The 24018-nt window shown below is 41.8% G+C and overlaps 1 protein-coding gene across 1 annotated transcript in view; it reads left to right on the top strand.

The window, feature by feature from the left end:
• Window positions 1–1036: 1036 nt before the first annotated feature.
• Window positions 1037–24018, top strand: part of LOC138742351 (integral membrane protein 2C-like) — a 68537-nt gene continuing 45555 nt past the window's right edge. Inside the window, exon 1 of the mRNA XM_069896649.1 lies at window positions 1037–1245. Within this exon, the coding sequence (XP_069752750.1) occupies window positions 1162–1245 (84 nt within the window). The 5' untranslated portion in view covers window positions 1037–1161. The remainder of the gene's footprint in view (window positions 1246–24018) is intronic.

Below are 24018 nucleotides of genomic sequence, written 5' to 3'. Positions count from 1 at the left end.
TTAGTATTTAATGAGAGTCGGTGGATGACAGAAATTTCCAACTCAGATTTAAAACTTACCATGGACAGCACAGAGGCACATAAGATAGTGTTGGCATCTCAAGCTCCAGCAGTCTAGGTTTAATCCTGCTCTCTGGTGTTGTCCATTTCAGTGCTTCTCAACCTGTTTCTTTCCACTCACATATCACTTTAAGTAATCCCTATGCCATCAGTGCTCTGTGATTAGTAAGGGATTGCTTAAGGTGGTATGTGAGTGAGAAGGGAAGGTTGAGAATCACTGCTCTAGACCCAATTGTTACTGAAATATTTGGCTTGAGAAAAATTGTTATTGGCCACACAAAAGGCTATTTCTGTATTTTTAATTTGGAAAGGATAAAGATTTTTCATACTCCCAGGAAATCCCTTCCTTCAAAAGGCTATTTCTGTATTTTTAATTTGGAAAGGATAAAGATTTTTCATACTCCCAGGAAATCCCTTCCTTCTTCCCCCTCCCCCCCGCCCCCCTATCGCTGAAGCAGTGGTTTTCAAACTGCCCCAAACTCTCATTCCACTTAAAGTAATCCCTATGCCATAGGTCCTCTGTGGATTACTTCAGGTGGTATGTGGCTGGGAAGGGAAGGTTGAGAATCACTGCTCCAGACCCAATTGTTACTGAAATATTTGGCTTGAGAAAAATGGTCATTAGCCCATTTCCTTTGGAGTTCTGAAACGACACATAAGGAGTCAATTACAATGAATACAGTGATTTTCAACCCTTTCTTTCCACCTTGACCAATCCCTTAATAATCACAGAACACCGATGGCATCGGGATACCTAAATTGGAATGTGAGTTTCGGGGGTGGGGGCTCAGCAGAGACTCAATTAATTTCTCAAGAGGTGCAAAGGGCTCCGGGCAGAGCCGATCGGAAGGATTGTCATAATTGTTCCTGGTCTCGAGATTCGTGTTTAGTGGCCATGGTTTTCACCTGCCAACTCCCCTCTCACATGCTCACCTCAAGAAATGGATTGAAAGGCGTTCCCTTCCCCCATACGCACACAAATCCGGAAACTGAAGGCTCGGATCAGACGCAGGGGCCACGCAAATAGCTGGCGACATTTTTATTTGTTTTATTGTTTCAAAACTGGGGAAGAGAGAGAGAGACTTCGGTATCTTTCCCCAAAATGGTGAAGATCTCGCTCCCCGTAGCTTTGGGGCAGAAGGCAGAAAAAGCGGATAAGACCGAAATCCTCATCCCCCCAGTGAACGTAAGTCGAGGTCAATTTAATCGCAGCAGCGTCCCCGCGGGAAACCTGCCGGGGCTGCGTCCCCGGTCCGGGGAGCCTGCCCGGGCTGCGTCCCCGGTCCGGGAAACCTGCCGGGGCTGCGTCCCCGGTCCGGGGAGGAAGCCCGGGTCCAAATGATTGCGTGAGAAGGCAGTGACAAACCCCGGGGAAAGGGAACCAGGTGGTGTTCGGGGACTGTGGGTTGAAGGGAACCTGCCGGGATCCTCCATCGTCCTTCATATTTGACAAAAGGGTGAACGTTTGGAGCGAATGTATCATTTTTGGGGTCATTTGCTACCGACTTGGTTAACGTCCATCCATTGCGATGACTTCAGAACAAACTGCTTTGTTCCAGGGGATTCGAGCTTTGGACAATGTCCACAGCAGCGTATCTTTTAAAATGTGGGACATTGAAAGCAGAAATGATGCGTACATTAATTTAGTTTTTCGTCTGAAATTAAACGTCTGCAATTTTGGACCCTTTCCAGTCCATTAACCTCCCAGCCCCCCTCCTGGGGGTTATTAACAGGGTTGTTGTTTCAAGAACTGAATTTCTTCATTGGCTAAAATAACAATGGGAGGAAAAAAATGACAGCAGTGTTTAGAAATAGTGTGGGAGGTGCTTCAAATGAGAAGTTTTGGTTTCAAAACACAGGGCTGAGGTGTTGTTCCATAAGGAAAGGTGGTACTTTATAAACAATGTTGTCCAAATGGAATGTTCTCCTCTGTGTACTTTAATGCCACATTTTAATTTAATAAGGAATTAAACAGCCGACTATTACCACTCATGATAGAGTCATGTTCAGATGTTTAAAACCTATTTTGCAGCTGATTTCAGACCGAAACTAAATGCTGAGTATCCGCTTGAGTCTGTCCTTCATCTCTCCCCCCTAACAGCTGTCTTTTTACAGTATTGTCACCTTCTCTTATTCGATTCTAGCACAAGGCAGCCTCTGGAACTGTGCCCTTGCTTGTCTTCAGCCAATCAACTTGGGTAAAAACACAGAAATGATGGAGTTACTCAGCAGGTCTTGCAGCATCTATAGGAGGTAAAGATAGGGAACTGGGATTTCAGGCTTGAGCCCGCTCTTCAAAGAATGAGTAACAAGCAGGCTGGCATCTGATATAAAAGGGGGGAGGGGGCGACCAATTGGATATTTGGATAAGGATGGGAGGGAAGGAAAGGTGAGAATCGATTAGGGGAGGGGGGGATTATATTGTGAATGCAGAGCTGGGGAAAAGGAGATGGAGAAGGGAAGAGAGAGAGACCGAGCGAGAGGAAAGACATAGGGATAGAGGGCTAACAGAAGCCGATGAAGATGGATAATGAGGCACTGTTCCTCCAATTTGCGGGTGGTTTCAGTCTGGCAGTGCATGAGACCATGGACAAATAGGGAATTGAAATGGGTGACCACTGGGAGATCCCCGCTGTTGTAGCAGACAGACAAAATGCTCAACAAAGTGATCTCCCAGTCTGTGCCCAGTTATTCCAATGTCTCCTTCACCAGAGCACTGCATTCACAGAGCCAAAGCCCCTCCCCCAATCAATTTTCACCTGTTTTCTCTCTTCTGGTCTCCTTCCCCTATCTAATTAACATCTTTTGTCTGTTAGTCTGTACTTCTTCCCCTGCTCTTTGTTTAATTCAGAAGCCTGCCTGCTTTTTACATACCTTGAAGAAAGGCCCAGGCCCAAAACCTCCTATGGACACTGCGAGATCTCTGAGTTCATCATTTCTGCATTTTTACTACAATTATAGTCTCTGCAGACTTTAGTGTTCACTCCTGCCTATTACTGCTTGTCGGTCATCCTTCACACCTTACTGGTCCACTGTTCCTCTACTGGCCCCTGTTCAACTGCTCCCATCTTCTCCTAGTTATACTGGCTATCTTCTTCATGCACTCTCAGCTTTGATGAAGGGTTCTAGTCTGAAATGTTAGGACATAAAACTTCAGAAAGTACAGCACATCATGGGCCCTTGACCAATGTAAACCTACGCATCAAACTAATCCTTCCCTCCTTCACAAACTCCCATTTTCTTGCATCCATGTGTCGCTCTAAGAGTATTTCAGGTGTCCCTATTTACCAGTCTCTACCACCACCCCTGGCTATGCATTCCAGGCATCCACCACTCTCTGTTTAAATAAAAACCTACATTTATTTTTGTTGACCATTCTTTTTCTCCTACTGATTCTGCTTGAGTTACTGAGCTCCTCCAGCAGATTGCTTTATTGAAAAAGCTGGGTATGATCAAAAGAGTCTATAACAAACTGCTCTCTAAAAGACATCATTATTATTTGAAGTACAGATGAAGGAATTTCCTGAAGTGGGATTTTTAATGTGCATTGACTTGTCCCCAGCTTCATCAAGGTTTTTCCATTTACATAGCATCATTGATGTTGTAAAGCATCCTGAGTTATGCAGCATTGTCAGACAAGATTTCACATCAAGCGACATGTGGAAATGTTATTATAGATGACGGAAATCTGATGTGCCATCAAGGAGTAGACAGAGAGAAGGAATGTTGAAGTTTGGTGTTGAAAATTTCTGGTACCTGAATCAATTCTTCCTGGCTAATAAGGGGCAAATGCAGAGTGCCTACCTTGAGCTAATGAGCAATGGGAATGTCTGTGCTTCATTGTAACATTATGTTACTTAACTAGCAGTCAAATTTTCTGGCGGCCAATTCAGTTTAAATCCTATCACAGTAAAGAGCGACCAAGTGTTCAAGTAAATCTGGAACCTGGAGAAAAAAAAGCTAGTTACAGTAAAAGTACCTGTGTTTAAGCATGTAAAAATATAAATGCTTCTTTACCCATCCCTCCAAAGCCTGGACTAATGTGACTCTATGTACAGGTAGTCCCCGACTTACGACTGTGTTCGGTTCTGACCAACAGGTCATATCTCAAAATGGATGCAAGTCAGATCCATTTTATCATTCCTCGCATACAATATGGCAGCCACCTCTTGTGGGAGGTTGGCCACCCTACCATACCACTGTTTTCCAGAGATAGACCCCTACTTTCATCCCAAAAGCATAATTTTTATATTTAGATATTTTTATCTTTATTTAAAAAAAATATATTTTTTCAGTCGTATGCACAGATAGGGACTGTATTGATGTCTGAAATGCCTCCTTATTTCAAGGCCATTTTTAATGGGCAATAAATGTGAGTATTCTGAGGAACAAATTAAAAAAAAATCTGTACCAGGGAGAGTAAACTATGAAGCGTGCAACGTTTGGGACCACTGCACTGGTCGAGGAATCTTTGTTACTACTTCTAATTGTGGAGGAGCAAGGTTCACTGAAAATTGCTCAGTCTTTGCAACAGGGATTGTTATTAAACTCCATCTTGTCACACACACAAACATTCCATCACATCAAAATATACCATACAAATACCTTAACTCACCCCTATGCACTTTGTACATAGTCTGGGTGATTCATAACGCATCTCGCCCTGAATTTATAAACTATTGATGTAGATAATTATCTGACAAACATAAGTAACAAAATGGCATCAGTTTTTTTTTAAATGCAGAGGCACCATTGTAATTGATGGAGGGTCGTCATCTAGAAATATGAACTGCTTCTTTTTCCACACCATCTCCATGGCCTGGTAGGTGTTCGTTTCCGTATATCCAGTTTCTGCTTCAGATTTGGAGTATCTTGTTTTTCTTTTTGCCTTTTGACAGTTTATCTCTCCTGGTGTTACTTTGAAGGATGAAAGTTACTGTAGTTCAGAAGGTTATTAGGAGCTTGGCTGTTGCACATTTAACTTAATTCAACTTAGTCTAAAATGTGAATATTTTAAAATATCTCTTTCTCTGATAAATGTATTGCCACATAGGAGCACCACATCACCAAATCCAACTAATCCTATCTGCCTGTTCAGCGTATGTAACTCTCCCTGCCTGTTCATATGTTCATCTAAATGACTCTTGAATGTTGTCATTTGATCAGCTTCTTGCACCACCTTTGGCAATGCAATCCAACCACTGTATTAAAAAGTTGACTGGTGAATCTCCTTTTTTAAATTTCCCCTATCTCTCTTGTATTTGTCATTTCCACCCTGACTACCTTCTTTTTCAATTTTTTTAAAAACTTCTATCAGATCTCACCTCCACTCCAAAAAAGCAACCCAAATCTGTTCAACTACTCCTCGAAACTAATACACTCCAATCCAGGCATCACCTGGTTAACTTCTTATCCACCTCTCTGAAGCCTCTACATCCTTTCTAGAGTGTGGTGACAGGAACTGCACACAATACTCCAAATGCACCCATACTGAAATTTTGTACTGATGCCCACTGCTCAACTCATTATACACCCATGACTGTGAGGCTGGGCACAATTTCAATGCTATCTACAAATTTGCCGATGATACCACGGTTGTCGCCAGAATCACAGACGGCAATGAGGAAGTGTGCAGGAGGGAGATAGAGCAGCTTGTTGAGCGGTGTTACACCAACAACCATGCACTCAATGTTAGCAAAACCAATGAGACGATTGTGAACTTAGGAAGAAGTCAGGAGGACACGATTCAGTCCTCAGCAAGGGAAGTAGTAGAGAGGGTCAAGAACTTAAAATTCCTGTGTGTCAACATCTCTGAGGATCTGCCCTGCAACCTCCTTGTTGATGCAATCATGAAGGCTCACCAACAGCTATCATTTGTGAGGTATTTGAAGAGATTCATTATGTCACTGAAGACTCTCGAAAACCTACAGGTGTACTGTGAAGAGGATTCTGGCTGGTGGCATCACTGACGACACTGAGGACATTTAAAAAAAAACTCCAGAGGCTTGTTAACTAAGCCTGCGACACCACAGGCACCAGACCTGACTCTTATCGAGAACATCTACAAGAGAAGATGTCTTGAGAAAGCAGTCTTATCCTCAAGGACCCTCATCACCCAGGCCACACCCTCTTCATACAGGAGCCTAAAGACAAGCACTCAGTGGCACAAGGACAGGTTCTTCCCCGCAGCCATCAGATTCCTGAATGATCAATAAACCAAAGACACTGTCTTACTTTTCATGCAGTATTTTTATTTATTTTTGTAAGGTGCCACGTAACAACGGATTTCATGACTTGTTCATGACAATAAATCCTGATTCTGATGGCTGGCTGATTTTTGTACTCGATGCTTTGAGCTATAAATACAAAGATCCCTCAATCTTTCTTGGACTTGCACCCCAAGATGGCTCAGTGCGTCAGTGCTCTTAAGGGTCTTGCCATTTACTGTATAAAATGTAAAACTTCACCTTTGTTTCATTGGAAAACCTGGCGAATTTCTACAGATGTGTAGTTGAAAGCATACTGATCAGTGACATCACAGTCTGGTATGGGGATACTCCTGAGTTGAGAGCCCTGCAAAAGGTAGTAGATGCAGCCCAGGACATCACAAGCAAAACTCTCCCCTCCTTTGAGAAAATCTACAAGGAAAGCTGCTGTTGGAGAGCAGCAGCAATTATCGAGGATCCGTATCACCCAGAACTCACTCTGTTTTCACTACTACTATCAAGAAAAAGGTGTAGAACACTACAGCACAGAAAACCGGCCATTCACCCCTTCTAGTCTGTGCTGAAATATTCTGCTATTCCCAGACCTGCACCCATTCCATAACCAATGAGACCTCTCCCATCCATGTATCTATCCAATTTATTCTTTAAACCACATTCACCACAACAAATGGGAGCTCATTCCATACTCTCTGAGTGAAGAAGTTCTCCCTAATGTTCTCCTTTTCACCCTAAAGCCATGTCCTCTTGTACTTGTCTCAATTTACTCTGTCTATACCTTTCATAATTTTGTAAACCTCTATCAAATCTCCCTCATTCTTCTCTGGTCTAAGGAATAAAGTCCTAACCTGTTTAATCACTCCCTGTAACTCAACTCCTGAAGACCCAGCAACATCCTAGTAAATTGCTGCTCTCTTTCAATCTTACTGATATTCTTTTTATTGTTTGGCGACCAGAACTGGACATAATACTTCAAATTTGGCCTGACCAATGTCTTATAAAACCTCACCATAACATCCCAACTCCTGTACTCAATACTTCAATCTATGAAGGCCAATCCCAAAAGCTTTCTTTATAATCCTGTCTGTATGTGACACCACTTTCAGAGAATTATGTATCTATAAGTCCCAGATCCCTTTGTTACTTTTCAGTGCCCATTAACTATGTATGTCCTGCCTTCATTTGCCCTTCCAAAATCCAACACCTCACATTTGTCTGCATTAAATTCCATCTGCCACTTTCTGGCCCATTTTACCAGATGGTCCAAATTCCTCTGCAAGCTTTGAAAGGCTTCCAATCTTAATGTCATCAGCAAACATGCTGATCCAATTTTCCACATTATCATCCAGATACAAACAAAAATGATCCAAGCATCGATCTCTGAGGCACATCACAGGCCTCCAGTATGAGAACCAATCATCCACTATCACCCTCTGCCTTCTCCCATTAAGCCAATTTTGAATCCAGTTTACAACTTCTCCATGGATACCAAGTGTCTTAACCTTCTGAAATAACCTCCCATGTGGGACCTTGTCAAAGGTCTTACTAAAGTCCATGTAGACAACATCCACAGCCTTTTCTTCACCTAATTTCTTGGTAACTTCCTCAAAATTCTATTAAACATGACCTACCACGCAAAAAGCCATGCTGACTATCTTTAATCAGCCTATCCAAATACTTGTACACCCAATCTCTCAGAATACCATCCTACTATTGATGACAGGGATGTAATTTCCTGGTTTACTTTTGAAACCTATTTTAAATGGTGGAACAACATGAGCTACCTTCCAATCCTCCGGCACCTTATCCATAGCTAAGGATGTTTTAAATATTTCTGCCAGGGCCCCTACAGTTTCTACACTAGTCTAGTCTCCCTCCAGGTCTGAAGGAATATCATGTCAGGTCTGGGGGATTTATCTATCTTAATTCGCCGTAAGGCAGCAAGCACCTCCTCTTTTATCTCTATGTGCTCCATGCTGCTGCAACTTGTTTCTCTTCCTTACTTATTCTTTATGTCAGTTTCCTGAATAAATACTGATGCAAAAAAGCTGTTTTAAGATCTCCCATTTCATGAGGCTCCACACAAGACTCATCACCAGGTTCAGGAACCCCTGTTACCCCTCCACCATCAATTACAAAACATTTGGATCAGAGACTCATTTAAGGACTCTTACTACACAAATTATTTATTACTAATTTTTTTCTATATTGCAGACTGCTTGTTTACATTTCTTTCTATTTCTCTTTTGGATACTGTATATACTCATGTAATAGTTGACCCTTATTGGCCAAAAATATTGTGTGTTTTCCATATGATCCATGTAATAGTTGACCCCCACCTCCCTTATATCTGGCCCTGACTGCCTGCCTATCTGAGGTCCCAACACTCCGACCGTGGGCCCTTGCTTTGGCCACCTGCCCACCAGAGCTCTGGCCACCGACTTTCTTCTAAGTCCTGGCCGCCCGCCTTTCCAAGCTCCCACACCCCGAAAGTGGACTTGGCACTCGGTCATGCCCATCTGATCTCCAGTCACCCTGACTGCAGATCCTTGCCATAGTCACCCGGCCATCAGAGCTCTGTATGCCCAAGCCACAGACTCTCTCCTAGGTCCCAGCCTCCCGCCTTTCAAAGCTCCCAACACCCTGACAGTGAACCAATGCCAGCCACCAGAGCTCCCAACCCCCGGCCACAGAAGCTCTCCTAGGTCCCAGCCACCCACCTTTCCAAGCTCCCACAGACCCTAACCCCAGCCACCTGCCCTCCAGAGCTCCCCACACCCCAGCCATCCACCTTTCCAAGCTCCTAATACCACAAATGCAGACTTACCACCCAGTCCCAGCTACCTGAGCTCCCTATGTCTTGAACAATGCAGGTACTTATCGCAGTCAAAAGTAATATCCATGTAAAAGATGACCCCTCTCTTTCCCCCTCCCCCCCACCCCTGCTCCACCAAATTTGATCCAAAAAATTGGTTCCCAAAACTTGACTATAACAGGAATATATATGGCATGCATCTTTCTTGTGTACAGTTTATTGTTACTGATGAGTTAAATTCTGCTTGACCCACAGGGAAGAAAAGAATCTCACGGTTATGTGTGATGGCATGTGTGCTGACAATAAATTTGAACTTTGAAAATCCATAACTTCACCAATTTTTTTTGTTGTCTTCAAACTTACTAATAAGTCATCTTTATTTTCATCTACATTATTTGCTTGTATCACAATTAGAGATTCCAGTACTGATTCTTGCAGAGCTCCACTGATCACAGATATCCTCTTGCTGTCCAACGCAACATTGTATGCAAATTGCCGACTCTATCTACCTTACATTTGATTTTTAATCTTCTAGACCAACCTATCATGAGGGATTTTGTAAAATTCTTTACTAACGTCAATGCAGGTAACATCTCTGAAAACCATGCTAACTTTCTTAAAAAGTTTGTACTTAAATCCTCTCCTTAAGAATCTTCTCAAATAATTTCTCTCCTCTGAAATAAGGTTTACTGGTTTATAATTTCCAGGTTTATTCCCTGTTGCACCTTAAACAAAGGGACAGCATTGGCTGTTCTGTAATGTTCTGGGACCTCATCTGAAGTTAAAGGAGGATACAAAGATCTTGGTCGAGGCCTGAGTAGTGACCTCTCTGCCTGCCTTAGTATCCTGGAGTAGATTCCGTTAAGCCCTGGAGATTTATCTTCCTTAATGTTTTTTTTTGGAAAAAGCCTCCTTAAAATTGGCATGCCCTAAAATATCAATGCCCTTTTTGATGAATACCTTTGGGAAGTACTTATTTAGGACCTCATCTGCTTCCTCTGGATCCATGTGCAGCTTCCTTCCTTTGGCCTTGGATGGACCAAAGCTTCTTCTTTCTTTTCTTCTTCTTTGGCTTGGCTTCGCGGACGAAGATTTATGGAGGGGTATGTTCACGTCTGCTGCAGGCTCGTTGGTGACTGACAAGTCCAATGCGGGACAGGCAGGCACGGTTGCAGCAGTTGCAAGGGAAAATTGGTTGGTTGGAGTTGGGTGTTGGGTCTTTCCTCCTTTGTCCTTTGTCAGTGAGGTGGGCTCTGCGGTCTTCTTCAAAGGAGCTTGCTGCCTGCCGAACTGTGAGGCGCCAAGATGCACGGTTGGAGGTGATATCAGCCCACTGGCGGTGGTCAATGTGGCAGGCACCAAGAGATTTCTTTAAGCAGTCCTTGTACCTCTTCTTTGGTGCACCTCTGTCTCGGTGGCCAGTGGAGAGCTCGCCATATAACACGATCTTGGGAAGGCAATGGTCCTCCATTCTGGAGACGTGACCCACCCAGCACAGTTGGATCTTCAGCAGCATGGATTCGATGCTTGCGGACTCTGCCAGCTCGAGTACTTCGATGTTGGTGATGAAGTCATTCCAGTGAATGTTGAGGATGGAGCGGAGACAGCGCTGATGGAAGCGTTCTAAGAGCTGTAGAGGACCCATGATTCGGAGCCAAACAGGAGCGTGAGTATGACAATGGCTCTGTACACAACAGTTGGATAATAGCATTTCAATGGAGATTAGATTGATAGATATAAATTGTGCAGTGGAATCTTGTTATTCATGTGCAAGTATTCTTGGTTCTTGTCTAAGAACAAAGAAATGGGATTAACTTGTACTTTGAGAAAAAATGGGTTTTAACCTAATGGCATGAATATTGATTTTTCTTATTTTAGGTAAACTCACTCCTATTTGAATCCAGTTTCCATCTCTTTTTTTACTAATATGTTTTACTCTCTTGGCCTTTTCTCTCCAACTCCCTCTTTCCCTAATGCTTCTCCCGCTACCTGTAAAGGTTCCATTATTATCATGTAATACTACATTTAGAATGTAACATACATGAGATTCTTTCTTTTCACCTTTCACACCTTTTGTCCCATCTTCTATCACCTCTGGGGTCCTACTCCCAGTTTCTTCCCCACTTTATCAAAAATGTTGAGTGAAATTAGGTAAAATTGCATAAGGGGCTCAAACCTGAAATGATGACCGACTATCTCTAACCGTAGATGTTATCTGACCTGCTGAGTTTCTCCAGATAGTCTTTGTTTGTTTAAATTGATGCTTGTTTTTTCTTAAGGAACAAAGATAGAAATGTTGGTCTTTGTTTTCTATGTTAAATGAATACCAGGGATGCAACATACCATATATCTTTGGGAGTAAAATATACAGAAATAAAGAAAGAAATTGCAAGAAATATACAATAGGTTGATAAGTATCTTGCCAAGCATTCAAATGAGGGAAATCTTTGCAAATGATTAATTTAATCATGAATATTTTATAGTTATGCTAATTACCTCCAACTGTTTGGATTAGCAGTAAATGTGCAATTTGGTAACAGCTGATTAATTATAAAATTCAATAGACCTGAATTTTAGATGCAAAGGACAACACCCAACCACTATTCTATTGCATGTTTAGCACAATTGGCAGGACAGCTATTTATCTGTTTAGCAACCTGACTATACTACTGTCAATTGTCATACCTCATTTATTGCAGGGGTTCTGAACTGGATGATTGTGTTTTTTCACATGTTTACCCCATGTGCAGTTTTGCAATTTATTTTTGGAAGACAACATGAGAAGGCACTTAGCAAATGAGACCAGAATTGAATTCTTAAGCTGCTTACCTTTCCATGCAAACATAATGGTCAACAGTCATGATTAGAATCATAATTCAATCAGTAAAATTTATCCTCAAATACCAAATAATGAAGAGTATTTGGTTTCTTAAACCAATGGGGTCATATTACCCTCCTGTATTTTAATCATAAATCTGCAAACTGTTTGTGCAGCTTTCTGATTAAAGTTGTGACTGAACCTTGTTTGCCTGATGAGAGATTTTCTGATTCATTACATAACATTACATTACATTACATAAGCGTATACAGAGCCGTTGTCATACCCACACTCCTGTTCGGCTCCGAATCATGGGTCCTCTACCGGCACCACCTACGGCTCCTAGAACGCTTCCACCAGCGTTGTCTCCGCTCCATCCTCAACATCCATTGGAGCGCTTACATCCCTAACGTCGAAGTACTCGAGATGGCAGAGGTCGACAGCATCGAGTCCACGCTGCTGAAGATCCAGCTGCGCTGGATGGGTCACGTCTCCAGAATGGAGGACCATCGCCTTCCCAAGATCGTGTTATATGGCGAGTTCTCCACTGGCCACCGTGACAGAGGTGCACCAAAGAAAAGGTACAAGGACTGCCTAAAGAAATCTCTTGGTGCCTGCCACATTGACCACCGCCAGTGGGCTGATAACGCCTCAAACCGTGCATCTTGGCGCCTCACAGTTTGGCGGGCAGCAACCTCCTTTGAAGAAGACTGCAGAGCCTACCTCACTGACAAAAGGCAAAGGAGGAAAAACCCAACACCCAACCCCAACCAACCAATTTTCCCCTGCAACCGCTGCAATCGTGTCTGCCTGTCCCGCATCGGACTTGTCAGCCACAAACGAGCCTGCAGCTGACGTGGACTTTTTACCCCCTCCATAAATCTTCGTCCGCGAAGCCAAGCCAAAGAAAGAAGACATAACTGATGAATCCATTTTGCCCATAGTAAGTGCAATTGTGTTTGCCCTGTTCCACAATTGAATTCACATCTTCCTACATTTTATTTTCCACTCAATACTTTGTCAATTCTATTTGTGAATTAGATGCACCCTAGCCGTAAAATGTTTGCATTAATGTTTGTGCACTGTTTAGCAAAATAATTGTAGAACCAATTTAGATTTGTCATGAATTAAACTATGTTCTTCGATGAGTGCCACTTAATGTCCAGTGTGAATGAGGACTTAAAAGTAAAAGGGATAATTAAAAAAAAACACAAAGTGAAATTAGCATGACTGTGAAGCTATATCCCCAGGGTCTGATGAAGTGCAACCTTGGGGTTTGGAAAGAAATGCCCCTGGAGATGGTGATTGCCATCTTCCGAAATTCCTTAGATTCTACCACAGATCAGTAGATTGAAAATATAAATCTGCAATTTAAGAATGGAGGAAGAGAAAGCAGCAACATATGGATTGGTCAGCCTGACAATATTATTCAGGTCTTGCTTAAGCAACAGTGCACTTATCTAAGTGTGTTGATGTTCTAAAGCCAGGTGGCAGTACAAGCTGCGAGGAGGTGGCAGAAAGGCCCTAAAGAGATATTGACATGACCTGTGAATAGGCAGGATTGTGGCAATCAGAAGAAGATGTAGGGGTTGGGGCCTTTTGGTTTTCAAAAAGTTGAAAGGTGCAAAAATTTTAAATACGGAGAATCTGAAAGATGTTGGTGTTCACCAATTACAAAATGGTAATGTTTAAGCCCGACAAGGAATTAGAAATTAAAGCTTGTGCTAGCCTTAGAGAGGTGGTCTTACAATTGCATAAAACTGCTGAGAACATATCTGAAATATTGTTAACAGGACTGAACTCCCTGCCAAAAGGAAGTGCAACAAATATTCACCAAATTGATTCCTGGGATGGTGGGTTTGTTGTAAGAGGAGAGATTAAGTAATATGGGCCTTTAATTCTTTGATAACAGCACCGAAATTCTCTGACCCATTACTCTGAAGAAATTTTCAGAGAATAATTGTGTAGACGGGAACAGTATATTGAGGATCCTTGCACCCCCCTTTCTTTAGCTCTGTGAGTTTATAGCATCTTTCTACTACTGATTGACATGGTTCAAATCAGAATTAGGCTTGAAATGTTCTTTGAAATATATTTTGTTTGTTAAGAGCACTGGTGGAGATCTGTTCAGACAATCTTAGGACTCCGGCAGATCTCCTGTGCAAAGTTCACCGCCATCGGCGATGGGGAGGCGTGTAGGAGGGAGATGGATCAGCTCGTTGAATCGTGTAGCGACAACGGCTTTGTGCTTAATGTTGGCAAAAACAAGGAGATTATTCTGGACTTCGGGAGAGGGTCAGGGGAACATGGCACAGTCCTCATTGAGGACTCGGTGGTGGAGAGGATCAAGGGCTTCGGATGCTTGGGTGTCGGCATCTCGGGGATCTGTCCTGGAGTCTCCGTGTTGGTGCGGTCACGGGGAGGGCTTGGCAGAGGCTGTGATTTGTGGGGTGTCTGAGGGGATTTAGTATGTTCAGTATGCTCGTAGGCCTCTGCGGGTGTGCCGTTGAGAGCATTCTGGCTGGTTGTGTCGCTGCCTGGTGTGGAGGCGCCGACTCTCGGGGCGGGAGTGGACTGCGGGGGGTTGCTGACTCGGCCTGCGGCATCGCAGGCTCCGGACTCCGCTCCATCGAGGACATCTACATGATATGGTGTCTGGAGAGACCAGTCTCTATCTTCAGGGACCCCACCACCCAGGCCATGCCCTCTTCACTCTGCTGCGGTCGGGAAGGGGGTACAGGAGTCTGGAGATGGCTATTCGATGGCGCAGGGACGGCTTCTTCCCTGTTGCCATTAGATTCCTGGGTAGTCGGTGAACCACAGACACTGCATCACTTTTTGTGCATTATTACTTTTTTTTTATATAGTTATGTTGTAAAATGGTTATAATATGAATGTTTACACTATGATACTGCTTCAAAACCCCAAATTTCATGACATTCTGATCCTGATTCTGATTCTGAATCTCTCAGCCTGTGGGATGAAGCTATTTATTCCCAGCATAGCAGATCTGATTTTGATGCTCCTGTATCTCCTTCTGGAAAATATTTTGTGTGCTAGATGGAAAGGGTCTTCTATAATTCTTTGAGCCCTATTTAAGCAATTCACCATTAAACGTCATCAATAGAAGGGGGTCCCCAATGATCTTCCAGGACATTTTTATGATCTCTGTATTGATTTCTGGTGCAGCTACTGTACTACGCAAAGATGCAGCAGACACAACAACCTCAATTGTGCTCCTTTAGAATGTCAGCAAGATGAGAGGCAGTAGCCTGGGCCTCCTAAGGAAGTCCAGGTGCTGCTGCACCTTCCTGACTAACAAGGAGGTGTTGTGAGTCCAGGATAGAATCATTTCAGAACTTTGTGCTCTCATTAATGAGTAATGGAAAGTGGTGGATTTTTGTCCTTTTACAGTCCACAACCATCTCCTTTGTCTTGTCCATATTTCGACTCGGGATATTGTTCTCACACCATATTACAAGCATCCTAACTTCCTTTCTGTAAACCTCCATGTCAACATCTACAAACGAAGATAGAGCATGCATGGTAAATAGTTGGGCACTGAGGAATGCAGTAGAACAGAGGGATCTGGAAATACAGATACATAATTCCCTGACATTGGTGTCACAGTTGTTACGGTGAAGTTGAAGACATTAGTGAAGCCAAATTTGGAGTATTGTGTGGCGCTTTGACCACCTAAATACAGGAAGGATATCAATAAAATTGAAAGGCCAAAGAAGAAATTTACAAGGATGTTGCCAAGAGTTGAAGAACTGTGTTACAGGGAAAGGTTTAAAGGGAACATTGGAGGAGCTCCTTCACGCAGAGAGTTGTACGAGTGTAGAACAAGCTGAATTGGTAAACGTTGGCTTAATTTTGACATTGATGAAAAATGTGGACAGGAACATGGTTGGGAGGGGGATGAAGGGATATGGTCTGGGCACAGGCTAGAAGGGCCAAAGGGCCTATTTCTGTGCTGTCATGTTCTATGGTTCTATGGAGTATGCATGCGGGGTTTTAAAAATCGCGCTCCTAGGGCAGGCTGACGTCATCAGCCTGCCCCTTTGCAGCCGCTTTCAGCGGCATTGCCTTTATGGAGGAGGTGGAGCGACTTCTCTCTACCTCGTGTACCCTCTAGACAGATCGGCGTTCACCTGCTGAATTTGCCCCCGGGCTTTCAGGAAGGTAAGTGGAGAATATCCACCTTTACTTACACTTTTTTTCCCCACTATGAAAAGGCCTTCTCTCTTTCCCTATCCCTCTGTCTTCTCTCCTCCAACTCCCCACCCCTTCCCTCTCCATTCAGAGATCTATCCCCATCCTCCTATCACCTCAGCCTTTTTTCTCTTCTACCCTCTCACCTATATCACCCCTTACCTGTTAGTCTGCGCTCCTTCCCATTCCTTCCTACCCTCCTCCTCTGCTCCCACCACTTTTATTCAGGCACCTGTCTGCTTTTTGCTCAGACCTTGATGAAGGGCTCAGGCCCGAAACATTGGTTGCCCTTTACTTCCTATAGATGCAGCGTGATCTGCTGAGTTTCCCCAGCACTTTTGTGTATTGCACTTCAATGCCAATGTCTGCAGACTTTCCTGTTTCACTCAATGCCTTGATTTTATTTTAGTTTATAATCCAGGGAACATTAAATTGTTAACTTCTCCTTACCTCCACCTTTTTATGGGGAATCAGCAATTGGTAATAACTGCTGGCTTCAATGGTGATGGCAAGATCTGGAAAATGTACAGATAAACACGTGTAAGCCCTTGGTGATGATGCAGTGGTCATGTGACTTCACTATTCAGCTCAGTACAGTACTTCTCTTTTTTTTAAATAATTTGTCTCATAATTTTAAGATTTTTATGGGATAAATAGAATTCTAGAATAGACATGCCATTTTTTTCCTCTGGCTCCAGTAATGACGGATTAATTAAATAGCCAACAGTCTTTTCCACATGTGTGGACTTTGTGTAGTGTGGATTATGGAGGGTCATGGGGCCTCTCCATCTGGAACCTGGTGGGAGTATGGATTGTGAAGGGTCATGTGGCATTTATGTCTGGAACCTGGTGGGAGTAAGGATTGAGAAGGGTCATGTGGCATTTCTGTCTGGAACCTGGTGGGAGTATGGATTGTGAAGGGTCATGTGGCATTTCTGTCTGGAACCTAGTGGGAGTGTGGATTGTGAAGGGTCATGTGGCCTTTCCATCTGGAACCTGTTGTACAATTGGACGAGCCCTGCATTGAAAAAGAGTAGCACACACAGTCTGCCTCTCTTTTGTTTGTTATTGCCTTCCAACCATCCCTGAAGTCCAGACTGCAATGGGCCCATCCTGGATCCTGAGCTGTGATTGATGCTAGAAATCAGGTTTATATGTATGTACTTGTTAGTTTTGACCATTGCTGAGCTCCAGGCTACAGGCAACTCCAGAGGGCCGAGTGCAATGTGCCTGTCCCCAATCCTGAGCAGGGACTATACTGAGACCAAGTTTACCACAATTTTACACATATAACCCGCATAATCCACTGGGTATACAAGAATTCTTTACATGTCAAAATGTGCACAATTTATATCAGGCATGGGAAAGTAGTAGTGAGAATAAAACAGCGTGCACAATTTATAGTGGGCATAGGAAAGCAATAGCAACAATGAAACATGCATACAATTACAGACAAACATGGGAATTGGGTACATTATATTAAATCAAACCATAACTCTCTCAGTTGCAACTTTTTTTAAACAGGATAAGATTTCATTTAAAGAAAGACTTTTTAAATCATGATGAAATAAAAATCCTGCTTAATTCTGAAGCCTGTCTTCGATCTATTAAATTGATTCCTTCTATCCTTGCAAATAATCACTGCATCTCTTTCCTCCCAATCCTCTTCAAAGCTTGTTGGTGTGTTGCAGGAGGATATCATCTATATAATGATCAATTGACCCCTCTGGGGGAAGTTGAATGGGTTGTAAATCACGGGAGATTAACCGTGGCAGATAGTGGGACTATGGGATGTGTTTTGTCTCATGTCCCAGGTAAGTGGAATTGCTCTTGTGAGTTGGAATGTAAATACTACACCCATGAGGTATATGTGTGAGCACGGTATACAAGAATATTTTTACATAAGCCCCATTCATGCTGGCACTTTAACCCAGTAATTAACTGCCAATCTACCAGTTATTGTGCCAATGTGAACACTCACAAACCAGCACTCAGGCATCAGATTGCTCTGGGGATGAACTGCCTAGGAAGGGTGTATCATCACTGATTCATTTTGAATCAGTATACCAGTTAGCCCAGTTTGAAAGGGGCAGGGGGTATGTCAGATGATGTGTGTGAAAGGGCACAGAGAACCAGTTAACATTGGTCCTGTGTGAACGGCAAAAAAAGCTATTTTGATCCACCAATTTTCTGGCAAGCCAATGTGAAAAGGGCTATAGTTTAAAATTTGCTGTGAGTTATATGTGTGCTCGTTATATGCGCGTGTGTGTGTGTTATATGAGTGAAAATATGGTATGTATATGTACTCATTTATTTGTTACACAGCTCACTGTGCATGAGAGTGGTCGTTGCTGAACAAGTTCGACCCTCGTTTCTCAGTATACTGTGCTTATGTGCAGTGTACGTTAGTCTGTCAGTATGTGCCCTTTTTGTGAATTCCCCTATGAGTAAATAAAGTCATAACCTGTGTCCAGCCCTCTACAAGTAAGAACAAAAAAGTTCCCCTGCTCCTATTTGGATACTTCTGATTGTTAGTGCATTCAGAACAAAACAAAGAGCATCACTTTGCTAATTGTGGTCTTCAAGAACTGTGATAATTATAGACCGGGGTGGCCAAACTGCAGCTTGTGAGCCACATGAAGGTCTTGGATGTATAATGTACACCTTGTGGAAATATGTTAGCTGAGACAGGAATCGGACGAAATGGTAGTTTTAGAGGGTGTGGTTTGTGATCGCGTAATTATTGTGGTTTCTCAAAAATCTGAAGTTTAATGTTTGAGTCTCTTGCGTTAGCAAGTTCAGCCACCCATCATAGTCTATATTTTCCATTGTTGTACAAAAGTGCATTCACAGTTTCCACAGTAACTTTAGTACATTAAGCAAATCTACATACAGTTTTGCAGAGGAGAACATTAGCAGAGGTGAAGTTAAAGGCTAATATGATATTAAAGTTAATCATGTTTATAGTGGTGGCTAGGTCATCTAAATTAATCAGATCATGTTGCCTGAACTAGTAATGAATTGAATAAGAGCAGATACCAAATAACCAGTAATTTGTGCACTTCTTTTATGCTGACATAATTTGTAACTGGGAAGTAATGAAATTTATTTTTTGAACAGTATGGGTAATTTTTAAGCAAGCTTTAAAGTAAAATACCTTCCTGAGGCAGGTATGCTAATATGGTAAATGTTACCCCTTTATATTATAAATTGATTCTATGTAATATACTTAGCAAAGAGTTTTACAGCAAGCTAATGTTCCTTTTATGGAAATGTTATTGGGGTGTTGATATCAATCCCACTCCCCCATCATTTTTCAGACTTGTTGAATTAACCATTTGTTAGCTTCCATCTGCTTCTCTGCATTCTTCCTGCCCCCAGCACCCACCAAATTTTCAGGGTGAAGCTCCACCAATACTTTGGGTGATATCCATTCCATGCCAACTGTCTTGTCCAACCATGTACACAATCAGGGTGGAATGCAACTTCTTTACTTGGATCCTGCAGGTAAACAGTTGCACCTCCCCTGAACCTTTGATATCTGTTGCTTTTTTGTTTCACAGATTTTTGGACTGGTCATCTTCATCCTCAATATAATTCTTACTCATGTTTTAGTTGCTTTATGTACTTATTTTTAAACCTTTGTGTTGGCACCTGAAAATCATACTGTATTCTTCATGCCACCCTCTATTATTTCAATTTATTTTGGGCTGTTGACCTTTGATCCCATTCCTCCATACTCTTCATCCCATCACTAATCTGAAGCCTGTTTCCATTCCTCTTGTGTGAGCCCACAGATGTGCATTCTGACACTCAATATTCTTCATCTGTTCCACTGTCGTTCCTTTGAGAACGCCAACTTTAATGGTTCCATTCTCTGTTGTCAGCACGTCACATATTAAACAAGGGCACATATTAAACAATTAGCTTTAACACCTGTCCTTTGTTGGAAAATGGAAGTGCATAACAAGCTGGAACTTTAATAGAACTTGATATTCAGAGCTATGGGTTATAATGGAGGAAAAATTAATCAAGAGACTAGAAGAAGTGATGAAGACTTTACAGGTTAAAGCAACACAAGTAATTGGACTGTGGGTCTTAATCTTGGGCAGATGAAACAAGCTACATTGTTTGAGAATGCGTATGAACTGACATGATGAATTATTGAATTATGAAAAAAAAAACAATGTCACTCAGTAGTGGGTGCATACATAAAGCACGGATAGGGAACTAACAACAAACTAGATTGGGGGTTTCCACTCAGTTTTGGTTATGTTAATTGGCATCTGTTAATAGATTGCAGATGAACGGTAGAATTTTTGGGGAGCTGAAGAACAAAATGTGCCCAGGTTAGTGTACAAATTTAGGTTGTCATGGCCTTGATCTTAAAGGCCTATTTCTGACCTATATCTCTCTATGGCTTGGATCATCTTCCTATGTGGTGAAGAGTAGAAGCTTGCTATGTATGAATTCACAGTACACTGATGCGGCAGGCAGAGCCGCTGCCTTGTAGTTTCAGTGACAACTGTTCTATTCTAGACTGCACATTCCTCCTGACATGCCATGGGCTTCCTCCAGATGCTCTAGTTTTCTTCCACATCCCAAAAATATGCAAGTTGCCAGGTAAATTGGCCACTGTAAATTGTTCCTAATGTGGGAATAAATCATAAAATTGGGCAAGGGGCAGTTGATGGGAATGTAAGAATAAAAAGGGATTAATACAAATGGGCCCTTGATGATCGACCCGGGATGCCTCGGGCCTGTTCCAGTGTTGTACCTCTCCACCCCCCTTCCCCCCCCCCACCCCCCAAACTCAATAATGAAAAGTGGTTTTCAATGGGAGATGTGATTGAACTAAAAACATTGGTTTTAAATTTGGACGTAATTGGTCTGTTCTTGATCTGGGAGGGAAGACCTTGTCAATCTGAATGAACCAACTATTAATGCTTTGTAATATTGCAGGAAAATAGCAGGATATAACCAGGTGCTTTCTCTAGTCTGCTCCAATATTCTACAGGATTATTGCTGATCTTTAACTTGCCCTTTTTGGCATGGTCCTCACAACTCTGGATCCCACCCCACTTTATTTATTTTGAAGATCTGTCTTTAATATTTAATGACTCAGCATCCCATAGATCTCGGGGATAATGAAGTCCAAAGATTTCCCACCTTCTGTGAGAAGAAACTCTGCTGGTCTTATTCTCAGGTGGTGACTCCTTGTTTGCCTGATTCAAGATTTACCCATAGGGCAAAATATCTTTGTAGTATCTAACTTCTGAAGTTCCTGTGGAATCTTGTATTTTTTCAATCAGTTCACCAATATTTCTGGACAGTAGAGAGTGTAGGCCTGATCTTTTCTCATGAGACAACTCCCTCATTCCCAGGAATATCACAGTTATCCATTGCATTGCTGCCAAGGTAAGAATGTCCAACATTAAATTGATTTTTAAAAAATCAAAACTAAGCACAATGATAAAGATGTCGACTTGAAACATCCAGCATGGTTGTCACGAGGCTTTTCCATTTTTAAAATTCCATTTCCCTTGCAACAAGCCTAACTTTCCACTTGCCTTCCTAATCACTGGCCTTGGCTGGAGGTTTACTGTGCTATTGAGCACTGCCAGACCACTGCATTCAATATTTAAATATCTCTATATTTAAATATCTCTATATTTAAATATCTCTATATTTAAATATCTCTATATTTAAATATCTCTATATTTAAATATCTCTATATTTAAATATCTCTATATTTAAATATCTCTATATTTAAATATCTCTATATTTAAATACTGTTCTGCTTTTTCTATTGTATTGTGGATTTTAAATGCTTTCGGTGGTTGTGTGCACACCTTTGAAATACTAATCTTTTGGGATTTTCCTTGAATTTTTTGGGGGGAATTGAGCAGGTTTCCATTGTGTTTGGTGACTGGAATGACCACTGTCAATCTAAGCTATATTTGTATTATCCAGCTTCAACTGATAACTAATTGGAGCTAGGTAGGTGAAAGCAATCTGTACATATAGTCGAGCTGATGCTTGCAGTACATCCTGGTACAGCTCTGAGTCGGCAGCTGCTTTAGTACTGTTCCAGCTTTTGTCATTCAGTGCCTTTGGTGCAAATAAATGCTGGATGATGGTGGGGCTGTAGACTTGCACTGTTATCCGTAACTAATGTCACACTGGCAATTTCTGAAAACAAATATTTTCAACTGAAAGTTGAAACATAAGTGTTATTGAAGTAAATCTGAGCAGAATCAGCCAACAGTATGCTCCAGTTACTACCAGAGTTTTTGTTTGCAATGTCTTCTGCACTTAATAATTTTGCCGATTTCACATTCCATTGGGTTAATTGGACTGACAAACTGTCACTCTTGGCTTTGTGCATCATTGGGATGAAAGGCTCAAGCCTGAAACATTGGTTATATATCTGTATCTTTGCTATATAATGTACGCTTTTGACCAGCTGAGTTTCTCTATTCATTAAAGCTATAGAGAAGTATGACAAAGAATTGGAAATACACATTCTATCTGATTATCAGAAGTAATTTCAACCCCTTTGAGGAAAAATGGCATGATGGAAATGAACTACTGAAGTTGGTACTGATACAGCAGGAATTTTGGAACATTAGAATTCTCAAAGTGTTGGAAAGAAGGAAGAGCACTTTACATTTTCAGTCATTATAATTATAGCACAGCCAGAGGTTTTGAAAATGCTCGCTTTTTGCTTGTTTGCCCTTGAGACACGGCTAGGGATTTGCATATTTTTTGCTTCCTCTCCTCGTATTGGCTTGGATTTCTGCATGTGACTTATTGTATAATTTGTGCATTGGGATAATGAAGGTGGATATTGGTTGCTCGGGTTACATACTTGGCAAGTTGATAGCATCAGTCGTCTTCAGTTGATCAACTTGGGTGACCAATCACAATTGATCCAAGGAACATTTATTGTAACATGTTCTGTGTTGTGGAGAGTTGGGGCATGCATGACCAGCTCATCTCTATTCATTCATAAAGAATGCATATTAATTTAGATTGCCATTCATAAATCACGACACTGGACCTTCATTAAAATATGCTGAGGATAAAGATGAGTGAAGGTATTGACCTGTGAGCCTTGGATTTTTGGTAACAGAGTTGTGCTCTTTGTGAGTTAAACTGTTAACCAAACAAAACATTATTTCCCCTCTACACTACACCAGAGCTTGAAGTGCATCAACCCATATTTCCTTGTGGTAATGCTATGTGACTTAATCTGGGTCAGTAATTTGCTGAACAAAATGATATGTTTCAACAGCAATAGATGCTATTTGTGCCTTTGGGCTATCCTAAAATAGCTGGAAACTAGGATGGTTTTTGCAGAGAATATGTGCCAACAATCTTGACAGTTGATGATTCACAATATACTCTAATGTACAGATTTGTTCAAAATTTAAAACAGCCCATTGTAATTACTCAATCTCACTTTCCCTGTGTTGGGTGAAGATCAGTACTGTAGTTCAGAGGTAAAACAGGATTCTGTTGACACCGTGGTGAAGTGAAAAAACACACAAATGCTGGAGAAACTCAAACAGTGCCTTTGTGTAGCAAAGGTAAAGATACATCACCAATGTTTTGGGCTTGAACCCTACATCGAGGTGTGGGGGAACATGACAGATGTCCGAACAAAAGTGCAAGGTTCAAGTTGGCCACATACCAAGATGCAGTGATAGAGTTGTTGTCAGAATTCTATTTTATATTAGTGGAAATTCTATATTTGTATATTATCAATTAAGATCTTTTGTAAAACAGTTATGTGGTCAACATATGATTTTATTACCTGAATCTAGTTTTGAAGAATATGTACTTTCAATACCAAAAAAGGGATATATATCTGATTTGTATTGT

This window comes from Narcine bancroftii, chromosome 9 (assembly GCF_036971445.1).
Source record: "Narcine bancroftii isolate sNarBan1 chromosome 9, sNarBan1.hap1, whole genome shotgun sequence".
In the NCBI taxonomy this organism is placed as follows: Eukaryota; Metazoa; Chordata; class Chondrichthyes; order Torpediniformes; family Narcinidae; genus Narcine; species Narcine bancroftii.
Note: the sequence above shows the minus strand (reverse complement) of the source record. Positions and strands in the feature narration are given on the sequence as shown.